The 23108-nt window shown below is 37.5% G+C and overlaps 2 protein-coding genes across 4 annotated transcripts; both read right to left on the reverse strand.

The window, feature by feature from the left end:
* On the reverse strand, nt 1277-8982 carry LOC109362630 (tRNA (cytosine(34)-C(5))-methyltransferase-like). 3 transcript variants are annotated; one of them, XM_019608566.1, is made up of 13 exons: nt 8556-8978; nt 8275-8457; nt 7003-7069; nt 6790-6838; nt 6585-6670; nt 6155-6405; nt 6002-6057; nt 5245-5330; nt 4793-4885; nt 3720-4050; nt 3023-3546; nt 2125-2359; nt 1277-1771 (listed from the first exon to the last, which is right to left on the reverse strand). In XM_019608566.1, exons 1-13 carry the CDS (start codon nt 8825-8827, stop codon nt 1530-1532), a joined length of 2475 nt encoding a protein of 824 aa, XP_019464111.1. In that variant the 5' UTR covers nt 8828-8978; the 3' UTR covers nt 1277-1529. The 3 variants fall into 3 exon arrangements, with proteins under 3 accessions (XP_019464111.1, XP_019464112.1, XP_019464114.1); XM_019608567.1 differs by lacking the exon at nt 2125-2359 and having other exon boundaries at nt 1621-1771; nt 8556-8982; XM_019608569.1 differs by lacking the exon at nt 1277-1771 and having other exon boundaries at nt 2300-2405; nt 8556-8982.
* Nucleotides 20595-22954, reverse strand: LOC109362462 (ras-related protein Rab11A). Its single transcript, XM_019608268.1, has 2 exons — nt 22611-22954; nt 20595-21290 (listed from the first exon to the last, which is right to left on the reverse strand). The coding sequence occupies exons 1-2, from the start codon at nt 22823-22825 to the stop codon at nt 20855-20857; spliced, it is 651 nt and encodes a 216-aa protein (XP_019463813.1). The 5' UTR covers nt 22826-22954; the 3' UTR covers nt 20595-20854.

A 23108-nucleotide genomic window follows, 5' to 3' on the forward strand; every position in this document is an offset into this window, starting at 1 on the left:
TTTCTAATCTCTCCAATTAAACCCATTCTTATTTATAAAGCCCTACTATTAATTAATTCATATGATAACTTAATGCCTTTTTTTACTTCTTTCGATTTACTATTTGTTATGACATGTATAGTGAATTAGATAGTATATGTTATTACCAAATATTAAATAATATCATACACATTATCTTAAACTAAATAATATAAATGCATGTTTAACAATATAAATAATAATGCAAAACTATTTCATCAATAAATTAAATATGAAATTTTTATAGTAATATAATGGTTCGAGTCGTCTGTAACTTCTTTGAAAATGGGAAGAAGCAACACCGTCTCTAAGTTATTAATTTCACATAAAAAATAATTAACAACTATTTTATTACTTAAGTTATTATGAAATTTTTATAATGAGGTCATGGTTCGAGTTGTCTCTAACTTCTCTGAAAATGGGAAGAAGGTCTACGACCAACACCGTCTCTAAGCTATTAATTTCACATAAAAAAATAATTAACAACTATTTTATTACTTAAGTTATTACGGAATTTTTATAGTGAGGTTATGGTTCGAGTCGTCTCTAACTCCCCTGAAAATGAGGAGAAAGTCTACGACCAACACCGTTTCTAAAATATTAGTCTCATTGAATCAAAACAATTATATATTTTAAACAATTTCAAATTAATCAATTCAATAAATCAATACTTCCAAACCTATCGGTATTTTCCAAATCACGAACAATCAACCAAAGTAGTTAAACAATTTTCAAACTAGAACTACGTAGTCTTGATTTCCCTATTGCACCCGGGAATACGTAGTCTTGATTTCCATATTAGCGAGGGTACCATTTTAATACAGGCGAACAGGGTGCTAATACCTTCCCCGATCCGTAATCGACTCCCGAGTTCATAATCTCTATTCAAAGACCACTTTTATCCAAATTGGACATAAACTAAGAGTTTTTTACGTTTTAACCGCAAAAACGTAGTGGCGACTCCAAATCAATTAGAAGAGGTACAAAATCGAGTTCGCCTCTTCCTAAGTCGTAGAGCCGGTCTTCCAACCGAAAATCAGGTCGCGACATATCTAGGAATTTAGCGGAGCTGTACATCACTAGACCATTGAAAATACATTTAAAAAACATTGTTCTAATGGTCTGAAATTTGAATTCTGAGGCATTTCTCATGTCAAACCTCATCCCGGAGCAATAGTAATGTTTTGTTAATATTTTATTGAGTGTCTTTAGATACATATATCTCCAAAAAAGTTTTTCTTCATCAACGCAGCAACATAGTTTCCCAGAAACAATTTGAGTAAACATTTCAAAGCTGTAGAATACATCAATACAAATATGAACCAACTTCTGACTTTGTTCTACAAACATGATAATATGATAAGGAGGTTAACCAAAACAATCAATTCCATTACCAACGTATTATGGGTGAATGAAAAAAATCACCATTTCTGTAAAATGCAATAACTTAAAATGTCTGTATCAATAAATATTTGTTAACCAGTCACTTTCAACTCATTGCAGCTTTCACATCATTCATCATTTTTACCGTTGATCTCAGGTACAGGCTGTACTTCACCTCCAACATTATTAGAGGATTTGTCCACATTCACTGAAGCACCCTTTTCTGGGTCTAGACGTATTAAAAGCCTTTCAAGCAGTTCTTGACAATCCATTGCAGTGACCATCACTGTCAATCTCACCCTACCCCTCCAGCATCCAATGGCTATCGTTGACTCATCTACTTTGGGGGGCTCGGTTGCAGATCTGTTCCCTGCAGATAAAGGAAAATGTCATTACACAGATGTATCAATGTCAATGATGTAAAAAGTTAAGGGAGTAAAACCAAATTGGTGCCTGTGAAATCACCAAAACACATTGGGTCCCTAGAAATGGAAAATCCAAACTTGGTCTTTAAAAACTAAAATGTCCGTTAAATTTGTCCGTTGTAAAATAAATTTCAGAGCACTTAGTTCAGACTCTATCAAGGACCCTTTTACCAACATTTCAGATTGTTAAAGCACAAGTTAGGATCTACAATTTCTAGAAACCAAATATGTCTGCTTTTTTTCAGGGATGGATCTGGGTCTGTACACTTCACCTTTTCAACAGCATGGCTATATTTACCTTTATTCAGAATTACCACACAATACCCTGGCATTAGGTTTGCTGCCTTCTCACCAAACTCAGCATCAGCAAAATCTGCAAACTTTACATCTTTATCCTGTAGAAGACGCTTGAAGTCTTCCGGAGATGCATGTAAAATCTGTTTGGTTATGTATGGGAGAACAAGGGGCAATCCTTCAGATGATATCCGGAAAGCACATGGAGTATCACTACCTTCTTGTGCTGATTGTCTTTCCTATATGATGAGGTCAAGTACATTTCACTCAAAATATTCACAAGTCCTAATAACAAATCAAAAAGCACATTTCTTACTATGCAAAACAAAGTAAGGACAAGTGCACAATGCTACAAGTTGCATTGATGCCACAAGTTCCCGCAATCTATACCATTGACATATTAATCATTTAGTTAATAAAAACTAGTGGCATGCATACACCTTGATAAGTTTTATAATGAACCACAAAGAAATTAGGTTTGTAAAAAGGTTGTCAATGAATTATTTACATGTTATTATATAACCCTTACTATTATCACATGTCAATGAAAACAGAGTAGTTGACTATAGTTCATATCCAACAGAATTCAACATGTATTTCATCAAAATTGAGTCAATGAAACCAGAAATAAAAACAACTTAGTACGGAACAATTTATGAACCAACTCATGAAGTATCATCATATATACTAATCAAACTGAGTTAATCTGTCTCTCATGCCTAGATCTATCTTCTGCACCATCACCTAGCTGCCACTGCCCTTAGGCCTTTCTAATGGTACAGTCACTATTACTTCTGTTTGTTACTTTCATTTAAAATAAGGAGCACAGGTAATAAAGAAATCAAATATATAGATAATAATAATATAAAAACTTCTCCTAATTGAGAATAAAATATACTTACAAACATCTTCAGACCAACAGAAGTTATTTTAAGTTGCTGCCCAGCAGAGAAGTTCAACTTAAGAACATCCTTGACTGACTTGGAGACATAGTAAATTCTTTTGACATGACTTGCATCATTGTTTCTTGTAACAAGGTGACCATCCAAAGGAAAATGCTCACCGATGCCATAAAATGCCCTTATACTATTAATAATTGCTTCATCTTTGAAAAAGACAACAGGGTCAACGCCTCTCCATCTGCCTTGAATTTGTAGCTTTCTTTTGGCTGGAACCTTCTTTGCCATGTTTTCTACAATGGGAGGCTCTTCAGTTTCTTTGGAATCCTGTTCTTCAACAGGACTAACTTCTAAATCTTCTGTATTTTGTTTGTTGTCATTTAAGATTTCCTCTGGAACTGCTTTGCAGACTTCTTCAATTGCACTTTCTGATGAATTAATCTTCAGTGCTTGAGCATCTTCAAGACTTGGATTTAATGGTTCTACATTTTGCTCAACAATTTCTGATTTAGATTTTTCTTGAGTTGCTGCAAGAAAACAATCAAAAACTTACCATCACAATAAAGCACTGTCACAATGAAGATAAAAATGGTAGAAATGACATTGGGTGCGCAGTAATTCCCAATGTCAAGAACTTCTGACTATCTTTCAACAAAATTTGAGAAACAAATGTTCGTAAATTAATCATATGGGAAATTACCTGGCAGAGGAGCAACTTTTTGCAGTACTGCAATAAAGAAGGCTCCGGTATTTTGATCATGAGGCACTATCCTCATGCAATGCTCTAAAGGGAAATCACAAACTTCCTCAGCAGACTGATGAGTCACAGGTTCCTCAATTGTTTGAACACCATCTTCAGAATTTCTATTGGTACAAACACTAATATTATCTCCCATGTCAGCACTACAATTACTGTTGTCAACAAGTTCCTGATAGCTTCCTCCAGAAGGAAACATACCAGGAAGAATTACACTTCTACGGTACTTAGGCACATCTTTGCAAGAGACTAACCATGTGCCCTTGTCATGAACCTGCATCTCAAAAATCACAATCATTTAAAACAAACTTAATCCCCTCTACATTTTATATTGCGAGGTGAATCACATTCCAACAGCTTCTGCTGGAATCCATGTTCAAGTTGGATAAACATAAGACTTTTATCAGGAAGTTAGAAACCTGATTTTTACCATGCACATTAATTTGGATATCCAACTAATTGAATACCAGAAACTTGATTAGAAAGAACTTACTGCCAGCAACATTATCAACCCTCCTCAAACCCCACTAGTTGGAGCCACGTGCACTGGGACGCCATTTTATACATTTTAAACAAAACACAATCTGAATAATATTCAGAGTCCATCAAATATCAAGAAATAACACCTATAACTTATGAAACATGCATTTCAAGTTTCAACTAAGCAGTCTCAAGAGTTGGAATTGAAAGATATAGAAAACAGGCTATACTAAGGTTTTTGCCCACAGCTACTCTAAGGAAAGTGTATTTTATTGGAACATTGATCATTGCCCAGAGGGGAAAAGCAAAAGAAACTAAGAAGGCAAACTAAACCACCCCAAAATTTCCTTTGAAAACCCTCAGGTTGTCACATCACAGTGATCTCCTCAAATTCAAAAATATCATGAATGGACTAAAACTCTGGTATGTATAGGTAAGACAAAATACTTATTTTTAATATTGCATGTATTATCTTTGAAACGTGGATGTCTTGTCTGAAGGAAATAAATGGTCAATTGGTCACAGAAAAGACAAACCTTCCAGCTCTTGAGACCTGGCCGGCGAATAAGTTGAGGGAGCTTACTTGAGACATCAACAAGTTCAACTGACCCTCCACACCTACGCAAAACCTGCAACATGTAGAGAAAAAACAATTACCACCATATTAAAAACTGTTTGGACAAGAAGCAATGTTAATATGAATACATGAAACCTTGAAATGACATTTTGTGACAGATCATTTTCACTTACTTGTTCAGCCTCTCTAATTTCACAGACGATGTCACAAAATGCCATATATCTAAGGCATCAACCAAATAATTGCACGTTGAAGAAAATAATTGCATCAAATAAGTACACAGATTCAGGTACTAATTATTCATTTGATCTTTAGTTATCTATGTACTGCATGTGGAAAGCCCACAACTGGACAGACTACATAGCACGGCTGCACCAAAGATAAGTACATAGAAGTCAATGTCTTGATTACCTCTGCAACCACGGCTTCATTCTCAATAGGATTCATTGAGCATGTTGAATAAACCATTCTTCCACCAACATTAAGTAAAGATAAACCTGAGAAAATCAATATAGCAAGTGAGATTGCCAACATTGTCCTACAATCAATGTCTCACAAATCCTAGTTCTTTTCTATTCAGTTAAGCAATAAACAGAAGCAGTTATCAACCCAGGTAATCTTTTAAAAAAATAGAAGGGAATTAGGGAACAAGATGAAGTCAGTTTAAACTACATAATATGAAATTATTACTTGGTATAAAGAACATCTTTAATCCTTAGAGGATAAGATAAACAGGATACATTTAAAATTACTACATTGGTCCTTCAAGCCGAAGAACATGCAAGGGAGTATGTTCCATACTTCCATATCAAAGATTTAGGAAAGATGCAAGCAACAATAATTTTCAATGCAAAATTAATCCAGAGGCACAGTAGTTTCAACTTTCAATGGTATTGTTAAAGCTAAACAAAAAGATAAAGCAGCTCAAGTCACCCACCTCAAGCTTTTTGCAACTAAACCTAATTTGCTAATGACAAATAAGTCTTTTTGAATTCAACTTATGTTGTATGCACTCGGCTCATTAAAACAATAATTAACAAATGCAGTCATAAGCTATCTAATCACTCATCTTCTACTTGAAATTGAGGCAAATTAAGTACAATAACCATATGTCATAAGGAAGCACCAACACAAGCCCTTGGAAACAGAGAAAACTGTTAAGAAATACCTCGCATAGCAATTAGAACTTGTAGGCTGTGAAGCCCTTGTCCCATCCCTGAGTTCCTGCAAAATAGCAAAATAAGTCTTGACCAACAAAATAGAAATATGGTAGTTAAAAAGAAAATTAAAAGAAGGGGAGCTGGAAGGAAGACAATGCTACCATTTCCTCCAAAGATCAGGTGCCTTACGAAGAGTACCATCTCCACTGCATGGGACATCACACAAAACACGGTCAAATAAGAGTTGGCTAATATGCTGATCTGGCTCGATTTTTTCGTGATTCCTGTTTAGACGGCATCCTGGGAAGTTCTGCGCTTCATGATTAGTGACAATTAGGTTGGCTGTGCACATTCTTTTTGTTTGGTGGATGAGAAGATTACATCTTTGGACATCAAGATCATTTGCTATAACCTATTTACAGAAAGGACACTAATCAACAAAGTATGCAGATGCAGCTTGCACAATAGGACAGGTTCAAGTTAGGAAACTGTTCAGTCCAAAAAACAATTAAGATGTAAGCCATAAATACATGACAAAAGAGATAAAGGGCACGGACATAGAAAAACATGTGTAATTAAAACAGTACAAACCATTCCATCAGGTAACAATCCTGCTTTAGTTGATTGGTGTATAATCTCAAGCAATTGGAATGTTTTCGAACCTGGTGCAGCACACACTGAACAAAAGCACAGAAAAAGCAAAATAGTTAGGCACGCCAAAGTTTGCATTCCTGATAAGCAAACAGAATAACATCTGGTAAAAGATAAAGTACTTTGTGCACTAGAAGTTACTTACTATCAAGTACAAAATGATCTGAATGCACATCCAAAAAGAGGGGAGGCACCTGTATCACAAACACGCCATTAGACTTAGTCGTGGTGCCAAAAGGTTAGAACAAGTAACCTCCAGGCACAAAAAGGATCCAGAATAAAGGATCCAGAATTCTAAAATAAAAGAAAATCGTTTCGTATGGTCATTAAGATTGAAAGAGTATGTATAGTGGCTCACCATACTGACAGCTTCCTGCCTTGTAATATTTCCAATTTCATTTTCTAGCTTCAAGAATTCATGGAACCTGCAAGGTTAAGATAATAAGAGGAAGCAAATGATATGTCAGTCATAAGAACTAAGTAATGTCTGATTGTCCGTAATTCAGTTCAACTAATTGTTTGACCATATCATGTTCATGCATTTCTGATATATATATATATATACACACACACTCATATATATAATGTATCCATATCTGAATCGTTGGTAGGTTAGGATCACAGTCTTTCAAATTAAATCATTAAGACAATGATGGATATACCTTATTTCCTCACTTTACAAACAAGATAACATTAGATAAGCTTTTTTCAATAATAAAGATAAATGCACAAATAGGTGTACACAACGCTCCAGCAAAAGTAGAACCATAAAACTAAGATCTAAATAGAAAAGGGCGGCCAAGTGCATGAGGCTCCCACTGGGGTTTGGGGAGAGTAGATGTATGCAGCCTTAACCCTGCAAGCGGAGAGACTACCTCCAAGATTTGAACTCGCGAACTCATGGTCACTTAGCAACAACCTTACCATTGCGCCAAACTCACCCTTTATAAAACTAAGCCCTAAATGCCATTAAAATTTTCTTTAATTTTAGAAATCTGTATTGCTTTGTCCAGAAACATTTTCTAAATGGACAAAGTTACAAAGAAAGCTTCAGTTTTCCATGTTGTCAACAGGACAGATCAATTAAAAAATAACAACTGAAACTAAAACTACAACCAAGCCTATTCTCATTAGGTGGGGATAGCTACATTGAATAAACGATGTCATAATGCTCTCTTATAATCTGTAATAAGATAGCAAAGGAAAAGAGGAAACAGGGGAATACATAAGGATGGTGAATGCAAAGCCAAAATTGACACTAGTGTACATGAGTAGTTGAGTAGATCTCTTAATCAATTAAGATTTAAGAATTTAATGTGATGTATTGTACTATTGTTAGTGCTTATGTATTGCCAAGTCATTACAAATGCTTGATTCGTATAATTACTACCTTAAAATCACATACGATAATTATGATTGCTCCAAATTAATGTCAGGGAATGCAATTGAGTATCCTATCTATCACCCAATTTTTATTTAAAAAATAAATAAAAGAACAACATGTATTGTGGTGCAAAGAGAGTATATGTGGGTATCTAAACTTATGTAATCCTTCCTGAGATAACATACTAGATTCTGAAAATGATTCTATTAATAGCATGTACTCAGACGAATTACAGAATCTAATTACCTCTCAAGTGTTTGGTTCTTCCTGAGCTGCATTCGCGAAAAATTGGAATGCCAAGCAAAATTCCCAGGATACCAAAGCAAAGGCCTAATAGCCTCTTTTTCACCTCCTTCAGTAACCTCATCACGAAGAGAATGTGCAAAATCATTCTCCAATTGCGAACGAATGTCATCAGCGAACTGCGTACTGCAATCACCAAACAATAACAATTCAAACTCCACAACAGAAAAATAATAGCAGTTCGAAATAGAAAATAATAAACAGTTAGTTAGTTAGTTAGTTACCTGGAGTTGATTCGAAACGAAGCGGGTAAAGGAGTTCTGAGAACTGTGACGAATTGTTCCCATTCTTCTTCGTTCACTATGTTCTGTTCCTTGTAGTAGAGATCGAAAGAGGAGTTTTCAGTAGCGAATGGAGTCCACGAAGTGTGATTGGTTTGAGTTTGGTTTTCATCATTTGGTTTGGAATTTGGATCTGATTTAGAACGTTTCCACACGTTTTCTCTGCTTTGACGGAAATGTTTTCTCTGAGTGCGAGACCTACCTCCTCTTCCCATAACGATTTTCGTTCTTCTTTTTTGCTTTGGAGTTGGATAGTGAAACTGTTTCTGCAACTTACAGAAACTGTGGCTCTGCGAAACAAACACGGCGCCAAATTACGCTGTCTCTACATTTTGGGTAGGGTTTTCAGTGTTGGGCCCTCGCAGAATTATAATAACAGTTTCAACTGATTCGGGGCACGAAGGCCCAGAGTAAGGTATTAACTGTAAGGACACTTCTTTTCGCACATTTCATATTTTTCATTTCCCACCATCCATTTCATATTTTTCATCTCTGGGTAGGGCTTTTCTATGCTTCTAGGCTTTCCTTGTAGTAAAATAGTACAAAACCACAATGATGTAGACATTATGTTACAATTTATCTAGTGCTACATCTAAACCCCCAATTTATCTTACAATAAAGCTCACAAATTATGTTCCAATAAATTGAAAATATTTACTTCTCACTTAATTTTATCTCATTTTTATCTAAAATTGAAAGAAAAATTAAAACTTATTAGGATGGATTTATCAAAAAAACCTTTGGTTCGATCGGACCAATATCTTATTACCCAGACAAAACATTTAGTAGGTTGGGAGGTGCATTAATATTGTCGGCATAAATCTGGTATTTGTGACATTTCTGCACATGATCACAACAATCACTTTCCATTGTTAACTAGAAATAGTCCGCTCTCAAAATTTTCCGAGCAATTGAGTGCTCATTTGTGTGAGTCCCAAACATTCCTTCATGTATCTCTTGGATGATTTTCTCTGTTTCCTTGGCTTCTACACATCTCAGTAGCATCATATCATGGTTTCTTTTGTACAACACATTTTCGTTTAGAAAGAAACCCATAGCTAACCTTCGAAGAGTCCTTTTATCAGTTTCTATGGCCTCGGGAGGATATTCTTTGCTCTTGAGGTATGTCATGATACCAAGGCTTTCCATCAATCTCAGATTTGATTTCACAGCACTATGCTGGTTGATCTTTGCTTGCTATTCTGATAATTGGCATTTCCTTTCCATCTATCTGGAACATGGATGACAAAGTCGACAAGGCATCAGCCAACCGATTATCTTCCCTTGGAATATGGTAAAATTCTATTTTCTCGAATTGGTCGATCAATTTTTGGATATGATCTCTATATGGTACCAACTTAGTGTCTATAGTCTCTCGTTCCCCTTTTATTTGATGAATCACCAGAGCAGAGTCTCCGAATACTTCTGTGGACTTAATTCTTGACTCCAAGGCAACCTCCAAACCCAAGGCACATGCTTCATACTCTGCGATGTTGTTTGTGTAGTCAAAGCATAACCGAGTAGTAATCGAGATGAATTTATTCTCTAGGGAGATCAACACTGCCCTTATCCCGTGTCCAAGTATATTGGAAGCCCCGTCGAACACCAGAGTCCATCTATCTCCATCTATTTTAGTGCTTAGAGATATCGTCATAATTCTTTCATCGGGGAATTCTTCATTCATCAAATTCCCCTTGTCTACCGGTTGGCTGGCAAGATAATCGGCAATGACACTTCCTTTTATGGCCTTCTGGGTGACATATATAATATCGTACTCGGATAATAGCACCTTCCATCTAGCAATTCTCCCCGTCATAATAGGCTTCTCAAATATGTACTTAATCAAATTCATATTAGATACCAACCAAGTAGTGTGGCTCAACATGTATTGCCTAAGACGACGCGCAGCCCAAGCCAAGGCACAACAAGTGCGTGCCAGCAGAGTATACATCTTCTCACAATCACTGAATTTCTTGCTCAGGTAATAAATGATCTGCTCTTTATTCCCTGATTCATCATGTTGTCCTAGAATACAACCCATGGACTCATCCAGCACTGTTAGATACATAATTAGGGGTCAGCCTGGGACTATAGGCATTAATATCGGAGGTTCTGTTAAGTATTGTTTGATCATGTCAAACGTTGTTTGACAGTCTTCATTCCACTTCACAGCCTGATTCTTCCTCAATAACTTGAATATGGGTTCACAAGTTGCGGTTAGTTGGGAGATAAATCGAGAGATATAGTTCAGTCGACCCAAGAATCCTCTGACTTCTTTCTCTGTTTGAGGAGTCGACATCTCAAAGATGGCTCTGATATTTTCGGGATCAACCTCTATGTCTTTCTGACTAACAATGAAGCCTAGGACTTTGCCCAATTTGACTCCAAAACTGCATTTAGCTGGGTTCAACTTGACCTGATACTTTCGTAATCTCTCAAAGAGTTTTCGCAGATTGGTGACATGCTCCTCTTCTAATTTAGAATTGAAAATGATATCGTCGACATAGATCTCGATCTCCTTGCGCATCATATCGTGAAAAATGGCGACCATGGCTCTTTGATATGTGGCCATAGCATTCTTTAACCCGAATGGCATCACTAGATAGCGGAAGGTACCCCATGGGGTAATGAAGGTTGTCTTATCTATGTCTTCCTGAGCCATCTTAATTTGGTGGTACCCGGAGTATCCATCCATGAATGAGAATAAAACTTGGTCGGTTGTACTATCGACTAAAACATCGATGGTCGGCTGTGCTATCGACTAAAACATCCTTTGGACTGGCCCGGTTAAGGTCTCTATAGTCAACACATATCCGGAGCTTCCCTCATTTCCTTGACACCGCAACTAAGTTGGCCACCCACTCAGGGTATGTAGAGATTGTCACAAACTTGGCTTCTAACCATTTCTCCACCTCCTCATTAACTCTCAAAGAGACGTTTGGCCTCATCCTTCGCAGTTTTTGTTTTACAGGTTTAGAGTCTAGTTTTAATGGCAGTTTGTGTTCCACTAAGTTCCGATCTAGACCCGGCATCTCCTCATATGACCAAACGAATACATCCTTGTACACATGTAGAAGTGCGGTGAGTTTTTCCCGCTCAATGCTATTCATGATTGTGCCTACCTGGACCTCCTTCTTCTCTTCCTCTGAACCCAGATTCATCAATTCGACGGGTTCTGTATGAGGCTAAATTTCTCTAGACTCATGTTCGACTAATCTCAACAATTTAGGGGATGTTTCCCAGTCTTCGTCACTATCATCTTCATCTGCTTGATTTATTGGATGATCAAAATTTGGTAAGTGATTATTAACGGTGTCATTATATATAGATTCAATGTCAGATCTGCATTATGGTTTAGTGGTTTGTATCAGGTTGGTTTATTGATTGGTTTAGGCGAAAAATGCAATAAATAAATAAAAATCGTACAAGAAATGGAATGAAATGCGATGCTTTGTTTTATTAGAAATCAGACTAATGAAAACATGCCCTTATTAACAAAAGATCCAAATGCTCAGGGCTAGGCAAATGGTGATCAAACAAGTTCAGAAATGCCAAAAACATTTTACAATTACTTTGGAACATAAATATAGCTAGCAACATCCTCTCCTGTCCAATTGTCCAATACCATGCTTGGAGGGCACTGGTACACCTAACTGATATCACCATCTGGTTGGTCTTTGCTCATCATTGCAATCGAGTTCTATTCTATGAAGTCTGCACTCACAAAACTCTAGTTGATGTGGGGGATGGGAATCCTTCTGCCCTCATATTTATAACACCGTGGACGAGTCATACTTTTCTTCTTCTCATTTGCCAGTCGGGCCTCATCAGCTTTTCTGGGTTTATAGCCCAGCCCATATCGACCATTATTAATAGGAAGGATTATGGTATTATCAATTCCCTGACCAAATCTCCCTAAGCCTTTTCCAGGCTGGAATCCTTTCTTCAGCATGACCGTGGCCATGTTAATGGAGACATTAGAGGGTGGAGGATTGAGTTTAGGATACCTTCCTCTATTAGAAGAAGCACTTTCAATTTCCAACGTCTGGAAAGAAGACTCTAAAGCTTCATTGTCAGCTTCTATGTACGGGGTATCACTTAGCTGGGACACCAGAATGTCTTTTTCACCCATGATGGTTATTAACTTGCCTTCCGCAATAAACTTCACTTTCTGATGCAACGAGGAAGGTATGGCGCCAATGGAATGTATCCACGGCCTTCCCAACAAACATCTAAATGACATATTGATATCCATGACCTGAAAAAGGACCTGGAAAGTGCATGGCCCTATTTTCACAGGTAGTTCAATTTCTCCCATCACATCCCGTCAGGCTCCATCGAATGCTCGGACAACTATTGAACTAGGTTCTATGGCTAAATCGTCCACTGGTAACTTGGACAATGTCCTCTTGGTTATCACATTGAGTGATGCACCATTGTCTATCAATACCCTTCCTATCGCAACATCTTTGAACATGATGGAGATATGGAGAGCACGAGTGTGTCATGTTCCCTCATTCGGTATTTCTTGGCTACTAAAGGAAATAAAGTTATCGACCATGATATTGTTGACAATACCGTCCAATTTGCTACTAATTATATCATGGTCGACGTGGGCCTAGTGCAACACTTTCGACAGGACCTTTCTGTGAGCTTCTGAGTTCATCAGTAAAGACAACGGTGATACCTTAGCTGGAGTGCAGCTCAATTGGTTAACTATTTGATATTCACTTTGCTTGATGAATCGCAAGAACTCACAAGCATCATCATCTGTGACTTCTCTTTCAACTTCAATTGGAGGCAACTCAATCCGTGCTGCTCCAGAACTAGTGTCTACTGGCTTATTAACTTTCTCTTTGCCCTTAGAGGCATTGACAACTTTCTTGGCTATCTCGAAAGGGCTATAAACTCTTCCGCTCCTTGTCATGTTTCCTACTCCAGCCAGATTGACAACTTCATTTGTTTGAACTGGCATTCTTCCGACTTCCTCCCGATACTTCTAAGGGGCGGCTTTGTCCGATTGATATGGGATCGGACTTGGTCGTCTTGCTATCATAGATTCAATGTTTCTCAAATGAGGTGCCCATCAAGGCAGAGCTGCATATGATGGGGTACTTGTAGGTATGTTGAACACTAGTACAAACTTCCTTATAATGATAGGACACGGAATTTCCCCCTTCTCAATAACACAGACATCAGAACCTTCTTTTCTCCTCCCAATCACGAACAATTGAGAGTCCAACAATTTTTGTATCAATAATCTGAACTCAGAACATTCCTCTAGATTGTGGTCTGTAGTCCCATGCAGCATACAAACATCATCTTCATATTGGTTGCCTTTCACACACTCGACCAAACCTTGTTTGCACATCTCCACAAATATGATTCTCAATGGTGTCTTTATATCATCCACTTTTTCAACAATAATGCTTGCCTCATCCTGCTCCAAGACATTTACCCCCTGGTTCCCATGATTGGGCAAAGGGTTGGTCGTGATAGTGGGAATATCATCCTTGAAGTTCAGCCATTTGGAATCAATAAGATCTTGCACCCTGTATTTCAATTCTTTACAAGTTTCGATTTAATGCTTTATTACCCCACAATGGTAGGCACGACTAGCATTAGGGTTGTACCATACAATCATTGTGTTTGGGACTCTTCCCGGAATGGGTGCTAGGATGCGTTCTGCTTGTAGGGTGGCGAAAAGTCTGGCATAGGTTATGGGAATAGGGTAAAAGATTATTCTTTCTTGGGTTTGGAACTGTGCAGATGGATTATAGTTTTGGGTTTGGTTGTTTGGTTGATAGTTGGGTCTAAGTGGTCGGGTTGATATTGGTTCGGTCGTGGTTGGTTATATTGAGATGGTGGACGATTGTGGTTAATGTAGGCTATTGGCTGATATGGAGTTTGGTATGTGTTTTGTTGGATCGGCTGATATGGTGTCTGGTTATGTTGAGGGCGGTGTGTATATGAACGAGAATTATTTTTGTCTTATTCGATGCCTTATGGGGTTCTCCAGCTACATAGTGGGTTTCGACTTCTTTCTTCTTCATATAGTTGGGCCTTTTGGACTCTCCAGTTTGTTCGGCAACAATCTTTCAAGTCTTCATATTCTGCTCAATCATGTCTCCGACTCTAATCAGTGAATTGAAATCACATGTGTTGTTTCCAATCATCTTGTCGAAGAAAGGGTTGGGGAGAAGATTGATGAAGATAGTGATTTGTTCATCCTCTTCCACCTCTGTGCATATTCTATGAAGGACTCGCTTGCCTTTTTCGACATATTTTGGAGCTTGGTGCGATCAGGTGCAGAGACCTCGTTGAACTTATATAGCCTTATGAAGGCGTTGGAAAGATCCATGCAAGTCTTAATGTTCTTGCTTTCAAGGCGAATGTACCACGAAGTGGCAATCCCCACAAGGCTATCTTGAAAGCAATGAATCAGTAGCTTATCATCATGATGGTATGCCGACATTTTTCGTGCGTACATGTGAAGATGGCTCTTTGGACACGTAGTCCCATCATATTTCTCAAATTCTGGAACCTTGAATTTAGGAGGAAGAACGACGTCCGAGATTAAGCACATTTCAAAGGCATTCTTTAGATCGGGACAGTTAGCCCCTTCTACAGCTTTGTGCCTTTTATTGATAACGTTCCACATTTCTTCCTCCTTTCCTTTCCCTTTATCATCATGTTGAGTGTCCCTACCAGCTTGATGGCCTGCATTCTGTGTGAAGGGGCTTTTGTCATTCTTGGGATGATGGTAGTTAGGATCCTCATCAGGATCATATTGGTTCATGTGTTGTGTGTCATCCTTATTTGGTGAGGCCTGTCCGTGCGGCGCACACTGATGCTTCGAGGCAGACTCTTGATCGTGCCCTTCTTCATTAGCATTGTGCGTGGATTGAACTCGCTTATCTGATGCAGAAGAATTCCTAGATGCCATCTCCTACTGCATGGCTACCATCATTCTCATCATCGTTGCTATTTGTTCCTTCATCTTGGTTACTTCAGGATCCCTAACCATTGCAGATTCTTGGTCGACCATGATCTTTGTTTTTAGTCGGGTATTTTACGGATGTCGGGGCACAATGATTACTGGATCTGCTTTTGTTTGAAAAATAAAAGTTGAAAAATAAATGATAAAAATGAAAACAAAAATATTTCCTTGTCTTCGAGAGGCTTAGTATAATAAGACATTTTGACCCGCATTTTCCGACTACGAGGCATACCCCGATAGCTTCTCTTGTGTTGATGGCAATACTTAGAGGAAGCTCTAGGTTTCGGACCTTGATTGCATCTAAGCTTATTCTCTCATTGTGGATTACTATCATTGAACCTCTTGCCATGTATTTGGTAACTTGGGAGCGTAGTCCACAAGACCCTTATAGTTGATAACAATCGTTAGAATAAACTCTAGGTTTCAGACCAAGATTGTATCTAAGTACAAGATGTTTATACTCTATCAGGACTTTTACTTGCATATTAGATAAGATGATGAGTCATTATGATTTTTGTATAGATAATAACTTGGATAGACTGTGCGAAAAGGATAAATCTTTATTCATATTCATAACGAGAATTATAATTTTTTTTTATTCTTTTTTTTTACATAAACACTCAACATTCTCCAGATGCAGCATCCTCCATCTCCTGAGTTTCCAGACCAACTTGTCACAAGTTTTGTAGAAGGCCCTCATGGTTGGGCGTAGCTCAGTCTCGAGGTACATTTCCATCTCTTGGCGGGCGTCATCAAAAGTTCTTAGACAATCATCTGTAAAGTCCCTATGACCCTCAATAATCTGTCTACATCTTCCTTCCCATTTGTCTTTGTCCCATTTGCACTCTTGGAGCATATTCTCCCAGTTGTGTGACCATTCCTATTGTTTGGCTACTAACTCGTCATAAGCTTTCTCGAGGTTCTTCATTTGTTCAGAAAGATGGGTCTTGTCACGATTCGCCTCAGATAACGCCTGATAATGAGCCTCCATCGCAACATTCAATTGATCCTCTCTTTTTAGGGCTCGTATTAAGGCTTCCTGATACTCTTTCAAGGTAGCCCATGCTTGGCTCTTATCCTTTTGGCTAACCTACAAATTTTCTATTTTTGCTTCTAGAGTGTGGACATCCCCTTGGGTAGTATGTAGGGCTCGCCCTCGGGCTTTCAGTTGATCGGCCATATAGGCCATCCTTTCATCTTTCTCCCTTCCAGATATGATTAGTTCAATTATTTTTTCATCTTTTTCTTTACCAGCTCGGATTAGACGGAACTTATCGGATGACGAACACATGCTAGCATAGTCCCGTTTCAAACTGATTTCCTCCTTTTTTCTGGGCAACGACGGTTTTGTTAAGCTTTTCAACAGTCAGTTTATACTTTTCAATCTCATCTCGAGCCTCTTCCAGCTTGGCTTCTAGAAGCTTGTTCTGACTAGTTAGCAGCAATTCATTTTGGGATGGTCCAACTAGTTCTTTTGGTACTTCGGACGGTGGTAGCATAGCAGATTTCATTCTTTCATTCCTCCACCTTTTATATTCTTTAGTGTAGTAGGCTTGATGCTCTCCAAGTTCATTCTTCCTGCATAGATGAATATTTCTCAGAGCATTCCTCACTGAAATGAGAACTTCCCTAGTGGTTTCTTCATCTTTATACCATATCGTACTTCCTTGCAGCTTTCCCTGAGGTACAAGATTCATTCCCCATTTCATTTGTCCAAGTACAAGGGCCGAGGTAAAAGAGATGCATCCCCGAGGGCCCATCAACATCATGTTTGGATATTCTCCACATTAGTACATTATCGCATGGTGTTTATCATACAAGCAGCACTTTGTCCCAAAGTTCCTATGGGTTACTTCTTTGAAAAGTTTATTCCAATCAGATAATTGCATAGGTTTGATTGCAATGTTTCTGAACCTACGCATAGGGTAGCTGCTCCAATATGGGTATTGGTGATGCGCAAATTGAGTAACCATTCATACATAGAGCAACTACACACAATATCGAACTTTGTGGTAACCCTTTTCATGACACCTTTGAAACGACAAGCGATTATTGCTAGTACTGGATTAACTCTAAATCTCTTGACTTTGGCGAAGACATCAATTTCTGTTTGGTCTACCATATCATAGACAAAAGGAAATAAGACCATACCATATACAGCTAATGCAAATGCGGGTTTGAATAACTCCCAATTTCCTTGCTCAATCATCTTGACAAGATGTTTCTTCAAAAAGGTAGTCTTTAGGACATAAATTTCTCCTTGCTTGATTATCTGGTTTGGACCTGGATGTACCCCAATCAACTTCTCGATATAATCTTCTGTGACATTCTGATTATCACTATACTGATACAATTTGAGCTTGCTTGATGATTCGATATTAACGACGGATGAACCGATATCAAGTAGAACTTCATACTCTTCCATAGTTGGGGATGCATCTACATTCGGGAATTCAAAGACATGTAGAGTAGTATTCCAGTATTGGATCATATCCTTCATGGCCTTTAAGGTCTATGTATCAACTGTGATGAAAAGAAGGTCGAACAATCTTCCATACTCTCTAGCCAACTGATCTTGAACCTCTTGAGGGATCTTGGGAACTAGATCTGTTAGACAACTCATATCAACAACTTGTAGCTCCATCATTACTCATTTCTTCACTGGCAGAGTGCTGACTATACCAGCTTACTCTTCATTTTGAGAATCGGTCTCCATATCTTACTATATCAGCTTTCTCTTTGACAAAAGAATCTGAAAAGAATGATAATTGTAAAGGTGTTAAATAATCGAATGAATGAATGCATGAATGAATGATATGTATGATGCATACCCCCTAGGATAGTGGTCCCTATTTGGGGGTAGTATAACCTTAAATGTCATGAATATTTATTATATTATTATTGCATAAGTCTGTATGGTGATATAAATTCATCCCTAGGGCATAGAGCCCATTAATGGGTATGGTATGAATGATTGCATCATGGAGTTAAATGAAATAACCCCGATTAGCCTAATATGATATGGATTATGTCTTTAGGGTGTCTGCACCCATCGACGAGCATGTATGACATGAAAATCATCCCCTAGGGCGTTGAGCCCATTGGTGGGAATGCTGAGGGAACTAGCCATTTACGACATACGTCCCACTTTTATGATTATAAATAATAAAGGATAAAAGTGGTTTGCTTCCAGTGTCCTAAATAAGGTATGTCCTACATGAGATTTTTGGAATGTCTGGAGGTTACATCCTACGGCGATGTACTAGATTTTGTCTAAAGTGGACTCGGTGAAAGCTTTAGACTTCTAGGTTACCATATCACATCCAATCCCGAAAGAAAGGAAACCAAATATCATAGGTTAAAAAAGAGAAGGATCGAGCCCTCCAAGCCGCTAACTCATGATACTGGAAACGATGTGGGTGGTCCATTCCGCCAATACCAGATGCGACTCGTGGTTACTTACCGGCAAAACAGATGTCCATTCTATCTCAAATCCTAATCACTATACCCGGGTTTAGGGAATAGATATGTGCAAACTCAAGTGTACAACGTTAGTGTGTGAGGAAGCATACAAACCTCTTTAGGAAATTCTCACCCCCTAATAAGCTGCAAAAACAATCACAAGAACTTGCATATAATGCAACAAGGTAATTCAAGATAATAATTCAACCTTAAAAAATAACACAAAGAATCAAACAGACAAAAACAAAAGGGTATTTAAGTCCATGTTATTAGCGGTTCTAGGCCTGACTCTCTTATGGGTTATCCCCAGTGGAGTCGCCAGCTGTCGCGACCCGATTTTTGGTTGGAAGACCGACTCTACGACTTAGGAAAAGGCGAGCTCGATTTTTTACTTCTCCCAATTGATTTGGAGTCGCCACTACGTTTTTTGCGGTTAAAACGTAGAAAAATATTAGTTTATGCCCAATTTGGATAAAAGTGGTCTTTGAATAGAGATTCTGAACTTGGGAGTCGATTACGGATCGGGGAAGGTATTAGTACCCCGTCCGCCCGTATTAAAATGATACCCTCGCTAACCACACAAATTTTTATACCCTTAAAAATTATTCATTCAAAATTCAATTAGTAAACAAAATATTTTTATTTTTATATTTGCATCTGACAAAAGGTTATCTTGCTCCTACGTATCCCAATGTGCAATAGGGAAATCAAGACTACGTGCTTCTAGTTGATATGCGTAGCTCACACATTAACTACTAAAAGGAATTGATCTGAATTCTTTAATCACAACTAATGTATAAAACCATTATTCAAAGAAAATAAAACATTTGATAATTAGAAAGATAAACAAAACGGAGAGAAGATGCACTAATGTGAGTTTGCACATATTTTGCTAAACATCACTTTTAGGTTCAAGACAAATTATATCCTTTAGATCCCTACCTAGAGAGAGTATCCAAAATGGCACATTCCATTCTTAAATATTTTTAATCAAATTCAAAAGAGGTCAATAATTTGTGATTGATGGTTAAGGATCTAACGCACAAAGATGACAATATCAGTTCTCAACATAAAAAATATTATTTTCAAGTTTTATTAAGATTTTTTATATTTTTTGTATTTGAAATTCTTGTATTCTTGATTTTAGAAAAGTATGTCGGACAAAACTAGGTATTCACAGGATTATGATCAAAAGGTAAATGGTTCGATCCCTGAAAACGACACTTGTTTGGAGAGGTAACTACGAATCCCGAATAAGATTAGTTTCTTGCCAAAAAAGATGAGAAGATACTGTTGGTAGTACAAAAAAGTACAATTATATTCCCACACCCACCTTCCTAAAGGGTCCTATATTTACATATCAAAATCGTGAGATTGATAATTTGATTATAAGTAGGACGTCATGCCAATCTTGTTTAGCGATGACGCCTCTCAAGTTTCACGCAAAATACTAAATAGTATTGATTCTGGAATTTAATGAACATCTCAAATCCATGATTGAAGGGCTTACAATCTAACCATATCAGAATCAGCACGATTCATGGCATTTTCACATGGTAAATAAGTTACATGTCCATCAATTTACCTGCAATATTGATGGATATAATACCAAGCACTTTGTATCTACCCCCATTTTCAGTTCTTTTCACTTAGCCACTCAAGCAAATCAAAATCTTAATGTATAAAATAAAATCCACCAATACTGTAAAAAAATTTGTAACTGGAACATTGAACCATGAAATCCGTTAACTTGAAACAAACAATAAATGACTCAGGATGCCTAACAACATGTATTCTTCTTAGGGATTTCCTGAGCTGGGCCGGGAATAACAATCTTCTTCCCGGACAAAGATGCAGGATTCCCATTCCCCTGACTTTCATCTGCAGCAAGGTTCTTTTTGTTTACAATGTTGTAGATTTCTGTCAAGACCGTTGTGAAGGCTGTATCAACATTAGTTGCTACCAGTGCCGAGGTCTCTAAGAAAAATAAGCCTTCTGTCTCAGCAAATTCTTTTGCATCATCTGTGGGAACCTCACGCTGGTCCTCAAGATCACTTTTGTTCCCTATAAGAATGATGACTATGTTCTTGTCGGCATGGTTACGTAGTTCTTCAAGCCATCGAGGTATATGCTCAAAGGTCTGCCGTTTCGTGATGTCGTAAACCAACATCGCCCCCACAGCCCCTCTATAGTATGCACTTGTAACTGCTCTGTATCTGTACAATAAACCAATATCACTTATTTTAGAAGCGTAATATAATGGAGAATGCGGGAAAGAATGATACAAAATGTTAGTTATTTTAGTTAGTAGGTTAGTTAGCTAGTCAGTGCTGAGTATGAATAGATCAACTAGCGTATGTAAAGTTATAGAATCATGTGGTAAATGTTTGTCATTTGCCGATGAAAGTCAATATATTTCTGATCTCTTTAAACTCATTTCTCTCACTTTTCTATAGGGTGAAACTAGATTACATCAAACAAATTAACCTATGCAGTTAATGAACACCTGAACATGTAAAAATTGTGTTCAAGGTGTGCTAATTGAAGTGCAATAACCAGAAGAAGACTACTCTGAGGAGGTTTTCTTGTTTTCTGGTATATGCCACAGAATCGACCCAAAAGATTTTCTATGCTATTTTTGGTCTTTTTATAGTGTCCCCATTACCATAATCATTGATGTGATACTAATCTCTAGAACACTGTCATGACTGGTTAGGCCCTCACAACAATTGCCTTTTCCATGGTTAATAAATTTTCTGTGTAGGATAGGTATCAGCTACAACAACATCTAGATTTACAATCCCACTGCCCACAGCTCCACCCCTTTTAGATGCTCATTTTTTCCCCGATTCCTTTCGTTTTTTCTTTAGATTCCTTTCGTTTTTTCTTTAGAGTATGCATCAATTAAATTACCAATCTACACTCAAAATCATCTCAAAGATTGCACAGGCTAAACTCCGAAGAGAAATGGAGCCAGGTCTGGAAGCAAGCAAAAAAATTCCGAGCTGAGATTAGTTTTGACTATCACAAAATTCCGAAGAGAAATGTAGCCGCATGAATCAGCATAAAACTAATTTTTTTAAACTAACCCCTATTTATAACTATATTTAACAAGATTTTTTACGGTACTACGGGTATCCCTCACTTTTTTGGTAAGGAACTAATCCTTTCGGAATCTGTGATTGCCCCTCCTAATAAGTGTCGCTCCTAGGAATCGAACCTTCGACCTTCGGGATTCAGTGGGGCCTTAACCACTAAACCAAAGTCTTGTTGGTATATTTAACAAGATTGACAACAAACATGAAAGCTTTATAATAAAAAAACATAATTTCTATAACATCCAACCCTCCATATAGTAAATCAACTTAGCTAACATATGACAAATCTACTCAAACTACACGATCCATGACCCCCATAATAAGATCATGCAGAAATTAAAGTTATATCCATGACAGATTCAAAATAGAAAGGTACCTAACTAAGTAACCAACAAGCTATGCAAAAAAAAAGAGTTTAATAAAGTTTATAGTAGTTACCTTTCTTGGCCTGCAGTGTCCCAGATCTGAGCCTTGACACTCTTATGATCTATGACCAAAGTTCGTGTCTGGAATTCAACTCCAATAGTTGACTTAGAATCCAAGCTAAACTCATTCCTTGCAAACCTTGCTAATATCTGTGACTTCCCCACTGCTGAGTCACCTATTAACACCACCTTGAACACATAATCTATCTTTTGATCTCCACTTCCCATTTTCCTTCACTTTTGCAACCTCTTAACTTCTCTTTCTTTCTCCTTTATTATATCATATATTTCACCTTTCTTCTCTTTTTTTTGTTTGATATAGATGTTACCCTCCACTATGTATCTTTGTTCTATATCTCTATTAACCAAAGTTTAGTTTAATTATATGAGAGAGAGGCATTATTAAAGTGAGTAGGGGATGTGGACACCTAGTACAAATATAAATTCATTGTCGCAAATTACCTCTATTTCCAATAAAACATATATATCAATTAAAAAAATTAAATATTTA

This window comes from Lupinus angustifolius, chromosome LG12 (genome assembly GCF_001865875.1).
Source record: "Lupinus angustifolius cultivar Tanjil chromosome LG12, LupAngTanjil_v1.0, whole genome shotgun sequence".
NCBI lineage: Eukaryota > Viridiplantae > Streptophyta > Magnoliopsida > Fabales > Fabaceae > Lupinus > Lupinus angustifolius.

Coding starts and splice junctions, on each gene's coding strand:
- LOC109362462 (XM_019608268.1), bottom strand. CDS start 22,825: ATGGGAAGTGGAGATCAAAAGATAGATTATGTGTTCAAGGTGGTGTTA. Junction 21,291..22,610: donor GACACTGCAGGCCAAGAAAG/GTAACTACTATA, acceptor TTTATTGTACAG/ATACAGAGCAGTTACAAGTG.
- LOC109362630 (XM_019608566.1), bottom strand. CDS start 8,827: ATGGGAAGAGGAGGTAGGTCTCGCACTCAGAGAAAACATTTCCGTCAA. Junction 6,406..6,584: donor GATTGTTACCTGATGGAATG/GTTTGTACTGTT, acceptor TTCTGTAAATAG/GTTATAGCAAATGATCTTGA. Junction 2,360..3,022: donor CTGTTGGTCTGAAGATGTTT/GTAAGTATATTT, acceptor CTCATCATATAG/GAAAGACAATCAGCACAAGA.